The 10,915-nt window shown below is 48.7% G+C and overlaps 1 protein-coding gene across 1 annotated transcript; it reads left to right on the plus strand.

The window, feature by feature from the left end:
• Positions 1-1,700: 1,700 nt before the first annotated feature.
• LOC122123145 (phospholipid scramblase 1-like) lies at positions 1,701-8,965 on the plus strand. Its single transcript, XM_042697562.1, has 8 exons — positions 1,701-1,743; positions 3,011-3,157; positions 3,249-3,301; positions 6,095-6,134; positions 6,676-6,884; positions 7,681-7,842; positions 7,938-8,087; positions 8,693-8,965. The coding sequence occupies exons 1-8, from the start codon at positions 1,701-1,703 to the stop codon at positions 8,720-8,722; spliced, it is 834 nt and encodes a 277-aa protein (XP_042553496.1). The 3' UTR covers positions 8,723-8,965.
• The last annotated feature ends 1,950 nt before the right edge of the window (positions 8,966-10,915 follow it).

Below are 10,915 nucleotides of genomic sequence, written 5' to 3' on the forward strand. Positions count from 1 at the left end.
CTCGAGTGACGGTTTATCTCATGGAATGTGTGAAGTGGAGCCTGGGTGGAGGAGGAGCTGCCAGACGCTGGGTTCTGTTTTCACCAACATGGATGGATCGATATGTACTAGACATAGCTAATGTATTATGTTAGGTATTAGATACACATATTAATATATTATAAATTATATATAGACACATATCTAATATATCTAATATATGTTATATAGATAGAAATTGATATATTATTTATACTATTATACTATATAGATTCTCATCTATATAGATGAGAATCTATATAGTATAATAGTATAAATAGTAATATAATATACTATAGGATATTATATACTATATATACTATAGTATAAATAATACTATAGTATAGTATTTTTATCTATTATACTATAGATATAGATATTTATACTGCTATACTATAGATATAGATAAATATGTTACATGTAATATATAATATATCTAATATTTATTATATACAATATACATGTATAATTATAATTATACATATTATAATATAACATATTTATATCATAATGTATAATTATAATTGTACATATTATATATTATATATCATATATTATGTATTATATTATGTATTATACTATGTATTATATTACATATAATAATAAGAAATATCTATAAATATATATAAATATAAATATAGCAAATACCTTATTATATTTTTATAGTATAATTATATATGTATATTGCATATGTGATGATATATTAGTATATATTTTAAATACATATCTATATTAGACACATAGATATAGATATTAGATATATCAGATATTAGATATTTTAGATTGGATACATATTATATAGTATATATAAATATATAATTTATAGTTATATAATATATTATATAACATATAATACTAGATATAGTAAATATTATATATTATACATATGACCTACATAGCTAATCTATCTCTATCTATCGCTATCTATACATAGACCAACAGGTCTATTGCAGAATAACACTGCAAGGAAATTGTGACCATAGCACAGTGAAAGGCAAGTGTAAAAGGAGAGCAGACATGGCATGAAGAATGAGGTGCAGCAAAGATTCTTATAGGGCTGAGGGCTCCAGGTTCACTTCTAGACCCAGTTACTGAAGGAAGAACTCGGGGTACTTTGGTTTGGGTGGCAGTCATGGTTTTTGTGGGGTTAAATGGCGCCAGCTGCCTATAGACAATGTTGGCATTGCCAACGGGAGACCAACACAGCTTAAGATGCGATCGTGGGCAGCCAGTTTGGGCTTCAGGCTCTCAGAACGAAGCTAAGCAAATGCGTCATAGGTTGAACAGTACTACAAGTGGAAGCACAGAGCTAACCCCACTCTCTTCATCTGACACCAGAGACAGAGAAGTCACGTCAGCCTTTGCTTCCAGTTCTCCAAGCTCCTAAAACATCTGCTTAAAACCAAAGAAAGGCCAACATGAGGATTAAAAAGCCCAGGCTGACGTATTATCCCATCAGAAATCATAGATCTTGTTCTGTAAGATTCTCTAAAATTATCCACATGTTATTTCTCCAGAAGAAAACTGGATTTTTCCCTACAACAGTGTTGGAAATAGTGGGTCGCCACACACATCGCATCGTCAGTATCTTTACATTAATGTAGCTGCTCGGACAGAGAGAGAAAGATCCGGTAAGGAGAAGAACGTAGTTCAAGGCTAAGGGCCAAGCCATTGTGAGAGGCATGAAATTCCACTGCCGGCCTGTAATTTCCTTAGTGAACAATGGTGAGGCTAAAAGAATCGGGGTTCCACTTCCAATTACACACACACACACACACACACACACACAGAAGTGGAGCTGTGGTTCTAGAGTGCTAGCATGGAGCCAAAGCAGCTCAGGGACAGTGAGTTCAGCCCAGGCCGTGAGTTCAAGCCCCAGGACTGGCAAAGATTTAAAAAAAAAAAATCACAACACATGTGGAAAAATGCTCAAGAACCAATACTTCCCTGGACATTATTAACAAATAATAGTATCAGATGCTGGTGGGGATGTGTCCAAAAGGGAGCACTAGTACCCGGTGGGTGGGAGTGTGAACAGCTCCAAGCACTCTGGGAAGCACAGTGGAGAGTCCTCTAGAGACCACACCCAGGACTCCGCTGTGGCCCAGCAATCCCACTCCTGGGCATTCACCCCAGCGATCGCAAACAAGGCACCACGCAGCCACCTGCCCCCCCGGCCCCCGCCCCTGCCCCCGGCCCCTCTTCTTGACCCCTGGCCGGTCCCCCTCTTCAGTCCAGGCTGTTCTGAGTGTGTTCCCGCCGGGAGGCTCCCGCCCCGCTGCCCCTCCGAGCAATGGCCTTTCCTTTCTCCCAACCCATGCGGGGTTCGCCATCCTCATCCACCCGTCACCAGGCCTTTGAGGGGGAGACGGTGATAAACCTGGTCCCCCAAACCTGGGCACAATAGACACCCATCCCGTGGAGGGAAACACGGCCTTCATCTCCCAGCTCCTTGTGCGTTCTGATCGCATTCCTTGTGGGTTTGATTGGCAGGGTTGCACCCGGAGTGGTAGAGCCATGGCAACCAGAGAACCGCCTCTGCTCCGTCCCTCCTGCTCACAGTGGGTGGGGGGGGGGGGGCTGGGTCAGGGCCCGGGCCAGCCGGACAAGGCCCAGGCCAGCCGCACAAGGCCCAGGCCAGCAGGACAAGGTCCAGGCCAGCAGGACAAGGCCCAGGCCAGCAAGACAGGGTCCCGGCCAGCAAGACAAGGCCTGAGCCAGCCGGACAAGGCCCAGGAGAGCAGGACAAGACCCGAGTGAGCACCCCAGCTTGTGCATGGCACACAGGGGAGCTAGCTCCCCACAGCACCCACACCGCCTTCCGAGTTCCAAATGGAATGTTTACGGGGCGGCTGCCTGGGTGGACCCGGCCCTGCGACCCATCCCATTCGGAGCTTTCCAGGAGCGCTCCTGTGTGAGCCAAGGCAGACAGCCAGGCTCTTCCGAGGGGCCCAACGAGGTACCCACCCTACCCACCCCATCCACACCACAGCTTCCAGAACGGGCCCCAGGCCCCCGGGCGGGGCCCGCTGCCCCCACCACCACCACCACCACCACACCGCAGCCACGCGACGCTTCCCGGCTCACGCTGAGAACCTGCAGAGACGGAGCGAAGAAGACCCAGGAGATGGATCCACGCGTGCGGAAGGGACACAGCCTCGCTGGCAGACACTTGAGTTCCACCGTGAATACGCATTACAACGCAGAAACCTTGTCTTTCTCTCCCGCAGGGTCTCGATGCCCAGCCCCGGATTACACGCGCTCTGTTGAAATTTGTTCTGAGGTGCGAGCGGGAGTCGATCCAGACAATAAAGGCGCTTGGCTTGGGTGATGGCGTCCGTGTGTGTACAGGCGCTGTGAGGATCATCCTGTGAACGCTACGCTGGACGCAGGCTTGTAGACTTTCCTTCTTTTCTCTCGTAAGTCTAGTGGGGTGATCTGAGGACAGTGCACGGGGCCGTGGACACGTAGGGTCAGGGACAGCGTCCTGATCTGCGCTGAGGTTCCTCGGATCCCCACAAGTCATATTTTCACATATTTTTGCAACCAGGTCTTTGTCTGGGACAAAACGTGACGAGGCCCCGTCTTTGGTCCCATCCTGGGGCTTGAACTCAGGGTCTGGGCGCTGTCCCTGAGCTCTTCCTTTGCTCAAGGCTAGTGCTTGGCCGTTTTGAGCCACAGCTCCACTTCCAATTCATTGGAGATAAGAGTCTCACGGACTCTTCTACCTGGACTGGCTTTGAACCTCAGATCTCAGCCTCCTGAGTAGCTAGGATGACAGGCGTGAGCTGCCAGTGCCCACCACCATATCTATTTTCTTTTAAGAAGATGGGTGGGCAATGGGGGAGCCATGCTCACCTACTCTGCCCCCCAAATTCTTCAACAGTGGGAATTTTATTAAAACAAATGGCGACCACACAGGAGCCATGTATAAAGGTGGCACTCAACCAGACGTACATGTTAGAACACACGTGCGCGCACATTTCTACTGAAACACTTAGAAAAAGATAAAGCCACCGGGCGCTGGTGGCTCACGCCTGTCATCCTAGCTACTCAGGAGGCTGAGATCTGAGGATCGCGGTTCAAAGCCAGCCCGGGCAGGAAAGACCGTGAGACTCCTATCTCCAATAAACCACCAGAAAACCGAAAGTGGCGCTGTAGCTCAAGTGGTAGAGCGCTCGCCTCGAGCTGAAGAGCTGAGGGACAGCGCCCCGGCCCAGAGTTCAAGCCCCACGACCGACAAAAAAAAAAAAAAGATAAAGCCGGGATTTTATAGAAGTACCTCCGAAAGAAAACAAAAAACCCTGACGCTGAGGCTGAGCCCAGAGTCTATGATGTAGAGTGATGTAGAGTTTCACAGACGAGTTAAAATTGGAAGCTACACTGCTCCATCCAGTCCATCTGTCTCTCTTTAGCGCGGTGGCAAAAATCAAGATTATGTATGAAATTCACAATATACAACAGACAGTGCAAAGGAAGAGTCTGCTGGGAACCATAGCCAACAGTCTTCCAGGACTGGAATGTCTGGCCGAGGTAGTGTCATTAATTCATTTCTTCATTTAGTTGATTCAGGACCGCATACATTTAACCCACTTTTCTTTTGCTCCAATGTAAGTCATAGTTTGGGCTAGAGAGGCTAGCTTTCCGACAAAACTCTTGGTATTTTCTTTGGGTTTAAATGTTCATTCTTTTTAAAGTAATTTTTATTATCTTTAAGTACCGGTGCAAAGGAGTTATCATTCACCAAAGCAGTGTAGGAATACTGCGGAGAGAGTAAGCTTGAATTTCTAATAGTGTAATAGTGTTGTACGCAAACATTATTCCAGAGGAAGCCAGTTCCACCAGCAAATCCTAATTTTATTTTTTTTTATTATTATTCTTTTCTGTAATCCTGGAACTTGAACTCAGGGCCCAGCACCTGCTCAGATGGTACTCTACCCTTAGAGCCACACCACCTGCCCAGGTTTTTCTGATTGTACTGGATTTTTCTACCCGGGCTGACTTAGAGCTGTCATCCTCTGAATCTCAGAATTACAGTGTGACTCACTGGTACACTCAGAATTGCATCGTTTTCAAGACAGGGAAGTGGGTTTTGCAAGTGTAACTTTAAGTCCGCGTTTCTTTTCAAGTAATAACCCACAGGTGAAATATTAGGGAAAGTGGCTTTTCTTCCGTGCAGAACTGCATGGCACAGATCGAATCCCCGAGATTCTGTCTCTGAGTAATCAATGGGGACAATTCAGATGCTTGCACTAACCACAGGCCGCGTGCTATTTTGTAATGTGCAAAAGATACTGTGTCCCTTCTTTTTGAAAAGATGGTTTCCATTTTCCATGTTTAAATATGGATTTTTGCCACAAGTGATCATTAACTAGAACTCCAAAGGTGTTTAGAACTAGAGGGGAAATGATCTTTAAACTTGGACTTCAAGTGACAAGAGTTATTTCTGTCTAATATAATTTAACTAAAACACCGACGAATAACTTTCGTGACAACACACAGTACAGTAAGAGAGAGAAAAAAATGTTTTCGTTTGCTTGTCTCTATGATTAAAAAAAATAAATGTTAAACTCCAGTGACTACGCTGTGAGCGCAAGAGAGAGAGATGCCAGAAGCCTTGTCTGGGGTAAATGATGTAGGATGTGTATTTCAGAAAAAATAAAGAAAGCCGGGCACTAATGGCTCACACCTGTCATCCCAGCTACTCAGGAGGCTGAGATCTGAAGATCATGGTTTGAAGCCAGCCCGGGCAGGAAAGTCTGTGAGACTCTTATCTGCAACCAACTTCAAGTTCCAATTAATCCATCCATTACGGATCACCAAAAACAAATAGCCGCCTTTGTTAATAGCCCATGTGCTAACCTGTGCTATAAAACTTGGGGCTTTAGTATCATCTTCCTTTTAATTCAATGAATCGATCGTTCGGTAGATGGTAGTTTTCCTTCCGTTATGTAAATACCGTGGTAGAATCTGAGATTTGCCTCTGCTTTGGAAACAAGAAATGATTTGCTTGTGTGGGTGTGCAACTTAAGTTTGGTCTGCCCGCTTTGCACTTCTTTACTTTGTCCTCTGCTAGATCAACCAGCTGGAGGTGTGCCGGCGTTTCGACGTGGATGGTATGTACACAAAACCCCCACCCTGGAAGATGTGAAGGGGTCCCCGCAGGTATAAATCTACATAGAAAGAGCTCAAGCTGGGCGTGGGTGGCTCACGCCTGTCATCCTAGCTACTCAGGAGGCTGAGATCTGAGGATCATGATTCAAAGCTAGCCCGGGCAGGAAAGTCCATGAGACTCTGATCTCCAATAAACCACCAGAAAACCAGAAGTGGCACAGTGTTCTCAAGTGGTAGAGCGCTCACCTTGAGTTGAAGAGCTGAGGGACAGCGCCCAGGCCCAGAGTTCAAGCCCCACGACCGACACACACACAGAAAGAGTTTGATAGGAATTGACATATCCATTTCATGTTTGAAAAACTCTCCCCCTCCCTCGCCGCTCCCCTCCCATGTGAGATGAGGCCATGCGGAGAGAGACACCGGTGGGTGGCGCGTTGCTCGTTTAAACCCCCGGAGTTTAGATTCCGCCTCTGGGGGTGACTGGGTACAATCTGAAGCTGTCCATTGCAGGCGCCGCTGACCCCCCCTCCTTTTGCCGCCCAGTCCTGTGTCACCCAGAAATCCACAAGACCTATGACATCCTGAACAGCCAAGGCCACAGGATGTACTTCGCAGAGGAAAGGAGCAGCTGGCTGCTGCGGTACCTGTGCGGCTCCTCGCGGGCCTTCACCGTGAGCATCTACGACAACGTGGGCCAGGAGGTGATCACCGCACACAAAGCGCTCAGATGCCACAGCTGCTTCCTGCAGAAGGTCAGCTCAGCGCCGTGGCCGCACCGGCCAGGCTCCCACGCAGACCACGCCGCGGTCCCCAAGGCACGGGTCTCGAGGCGAACCCCCCACCCCCACCGCCCCGTCCGAAGCTAGTCTTGGAAAATCAACCTTGGCTGGTAAAGCCCCATTCTTGGGGCTTGAAACTCAGGACCCGGGCGCGGTCCCTGGGCTTTTTCATTCAAGGTTGGCACCCTACCCGCTGGAGCCACCGCTCACTGCCGGGTTTTGTTTTGGAGGTTCCCTGGAGGTAAGAATCTCCCTGACTTTCCTACCCGGGCTGGCTTTGAACCATGGTCCTCAGATCTCAGCTTCTTTGAGTGACTAGGATGATAGCTCCCAGCTTCCTGACTGATTTCATACTATTGCCTTAGGGTGGTACGTGTTTACACGTGCATCTATGTGTGTGTGTGTGTGTGTGTGTGTATATGTGTATATATATGTGCATATATATAGATGTGCATATATATATATATGCACACACAGACACCACACAAACACACTAAGTTACTCCTGAATCCAGCAGCTTACAATTCCAATATCCGATAGCTCACGCCAGGAAAAAAAAAAAATCAAATGACAGCCTGGCTTGTCCGAGTGGACATGAGTCTGTGGAGAAGGAATCTGCCGGAATGTGGCCACCTTGGTGTGCAGCGGTGGACAGAAAACCCTCTTCCAAGAAAGATTCCTCCAGCACTTAGCCTGAAGCGGAAGCGGCCCTGGCACAGGTATGTTAGTGTCTGAGGCCTGGTTTTCTTCCTGCTTCCGTTTCCTGCAGCTCACGGTGGAGGCCCCGCCGGGCGAGAGCATCGGCTATGTCTGTCAGTGTTTCCAGCCTCTGTGGCCCAAATTTAAAATTAAAAACCAGGATAAAGAAGAGGTCATGAAAATCAAAGGGCCGTGCCGTGTCTCCAGCTGCCTGAGAGACATCCAGTTCAACGTGAGTGGTTCGCCACGCCTTCGCGCCGTCCCAGGGAAACCAGACAGGAATCGCTCGCTTACTAGAGCAACATGTCCTTTGGAAACCACCCTTAGGTGCTGTCCCCGGATGAGGAGACGGTCCTGGGGAGCATTTCCCAGCGCGGTCCTGGTTGTGTGACACGCGGCCACAAATTCAGAGTCCAGCTGCCCTTCGACCTGGATGCGAAAAGCAAAGCCACCGTGCTGGCCGCCAGCTTCCTCATGGTGAGTCTCTCTGGTGGCTGAAAACCACATCAAACATCTCCCCTTCCCATCCACCCTTTGCACCCAAGGTTGACATTTTCCCCTCCGGTCCTGGTTGCCAGTTGTGCCCTTTTTCCACGCCCCCTCCAGCCTGGCATAGGTTCATTCTTTCTACACCAAAGCCAGCAAAAGCCACAGAGCAATCTGCAGAGATTGAAATTTTAGCGACATAAACCCTCCGAGTATTTTATCCTGAATCACCAACAGCACCCTACGAACCTGTTATACAGTTGGTGACGTGTGTTTAGAAGGAATTGGAAACAAAACACTAATGGTAGATTTTTTTTGGTCTCTTTTGTCCATTTTCTACACAAAGGTGCAAATGAAAATACCTGTGTGAATTTTTTGCTTGCTGGATGGTTCTCTAACGACCTTTAACCTCCATTTTGGCATTCTGAGAGTCACAAAAATCTCCTTTCCTATTTCCTTCAGGGTTTGATCTTTAGGAGGCATGTCTTATAATCATAGCATAGAGTGCCAGACATTAAAAGGCCTTTCACACCTAATACATGTCACTGTCTCCACTACCGAAGCCCTGAATCTCACCTACTTCTGCTTTTCTCTAGGATTATATGTATTTTGAATTCTGCCCCTAAGAATGAGTGTCAAAAAGAAAAAAAAAAAAAAAAGATATGCCAAAGATGAGCGGCCTTGAGTTTGGCCAGCCTTCAGCAAAATGTAAAAACAAAAACAACACACACACATGCACAACTTTTCCACCCAAACTATTTAAATGGAGTCTCATCTCACTACAAAGACCTCTGTGTGGTTTTTTTTTTCCTGTTTCTTGTAAATATACCAAAGCATGTTTAGTTACTGAAATAAAGTCCTGAGTTCCAGGTCCTGCTCATCATTCTCTTAACAATGGCCTGTGGTCAGTTCACACACTGGTGGGCGTGGGGGGCCAGGGAGGATTGTTCCCCAAAAGTTCATCCGCTTATCTGGATTGGGCAAAAGGGACAGCAAGGCCACAGCAGACCCCCGTCACCATTTAGAACATGGAACAAAGCTCCCACAAGAGGGAGCGAGGAACAAGTCCAGAAGCTCACGTGAAGACACAGCCTGGCCTCCTCGGCAGAAGAGCTGGACATGGAATCCATCTCTTCATGCTGACACGTGTGTGTTGCACATGGATTTACACATGCGTGTGCACGGTTTGGGGCAGCAGTGAGGTTTGCGTGCAGGCCTTTTCTCGCGCTCGACCAGCACTCTACCATTGAAACCACACCAGCCCCTTTTCATTGCAGGATTTTTTTTCAGTGAGGGTCTTTTGCTTTCTCCCTGAGCAAGCCTTGGGTCACAATCCTTCCTACCTCTGTCTCTGATATAGCTGGGATCGCAGGCTTGAGGAGATCTATTGGCTTTGAAATCTGTCCAGTGCACTTCTAGATCTGAGGTCCAGTACATATTAACTCCTGGCGAATGAGTGAAGACATGTTCTACTTACTGTCTGTGGTGTGAGTGTGCATGTGTGTGTGTGTGTGTGTGTGTGTGTGTGTGTGTGATGTGTGCTGGTACTGGGGTTTGAACTCAGGGCCTGGGTACTCTATGCTTTCTCTCTCCAGGCTTATTTAGCGCTCTACCACTTGAGCCACGCCTCCACTTTCAGCTTTTTGGTGGTGTAATTGAAGATCAGAGTCTCATGGCCTTAAATCACCTCCCGAGTAGCTTGTACTACACGCATGAGCTACCAGGGCCCAGCTAATCACAAGCAGGATCCCATGGGGAGGTGTGGAGGGGGGAGATACTTCCGGGGAAGTCTTCCTTTCACACCGTACCCAAACTCACGCGCCCCACCGGCTCTGCCAGGGGCGAGAGAGTTCCCTGCCCACCCCGGAACCGGCTGGTGGTGGAGAAGAGGAGGAAGGCCGTGTCAGGGCAGCTGCAAGTCATCCTAAGTCGGGTGCTCTGCCCACGAGCACCACACGCCTTGAGATTTTCCGCCTCACCACCGCGATCCACAAATGTTCTGTTTGCTCTCAGAGCCAGAGAACAGGGACAGCAGCCCTGCCCCCTCCTCCCCACGCCCTCCCTGCCTCCCCTCCGCCTCTTCCAGGTCACACCGGCCGCCTGGGATCCTGGGAAGAAGGAATCACAACCCCTGGGCCTTTGCCCGACCCAGGCTGCAGCCAGGCCCCATTCGCAGGCCAAGGCCTGGGCTGGAAGCAGCTGCAGGATACTTGCTGCACAGAGCGTCCCTTTCTGTTCCAGTTCTGCCCGCAAGCAGCAATTCTCCACTGGCAGAGCTCTGGAGAGGCTCCGGGGCCTCTGATTAAAGAGGCCACCGACTACGGCTGGATCTGACTCGTGTTTCGGTCTCCTCTCCCAGCCGTTCGCCATCCTGGGTTCCACGCCACGGGGTCCCGGGGCTGCAAAGTCCTCTGACTCCATCCAAGGATGAAGAAGTGGAAGTGGAGGAGATGTACGTCCGCTTTAACAAAAGGCAAAGTGAACGCAGAGCAAATGTGCACTTTGGGGAGGAGAGGGGGCCGACTGGGGAGGGAGGGCGGTCTCCCACGCAGGACCCAGGACAGACAGCCAAGGCCTGCCCTGGACAGCTGCCACCCTGGCCTGCCTGGTGGAGCCAGGGACTTGTCACTCACAGGGCTTGTCTTCCTGACTTACAGAACCATGGGGCGGCACTAAGGGCTTGCTGGAAGGTGGGTGGCCACACCCACGCAGGTCAGGCCTCCATCCCATTGGTGGACACACCTGTGCCATCATCCCATTGGTGGACACACCTGTGCCATCATCCCATTGGTGGACACTCATGCCTCCATCCCATTGGT

This window comes from Dipodomys spectabilis, unplaced genomic scaffold (assembly GCF_019054845.1).
Source record: "Dipodomys spectabilis isolate Male_0828 unplaced genomic scaffold, ASM1905484v1 ptg000222l, whole genome shotgun sequence".
Taxonomy (NCBI): Eukaryota; Metazoa; Chordata; class Mammalia; order Rodentia; family Heteromyidae; genus Dipodomys; species Dipodomys spectabilis.

What these genes read in the sequence shown, in the direction of transcription:
- LOC122123145 (XM_042697562.1), top strand. Translation starts at nt 1,701, where the DNA reads ATGAAATTCCACTGCCGGCCTGTAATTTCCTTAGTGAACAATG. An exon ending in CCGGCGTTTCGACGTGGATG is followed by an intron (nt 6,135 to 6,675) that starts GTATGTACACAA and finishes TTTGCCGCCCAG; the next exon opens with TCCTGTGTCACCCAGAAATC. An exon ending in TGAGAGACATCCAGTTCAAC is followed by an intron (nt 7,843 to 7,937) that starts GTGAGTGGTTCG and finishes AACCACCCTTAG; the next exon opens with GTGCTGTCCCCGGATGAGGA.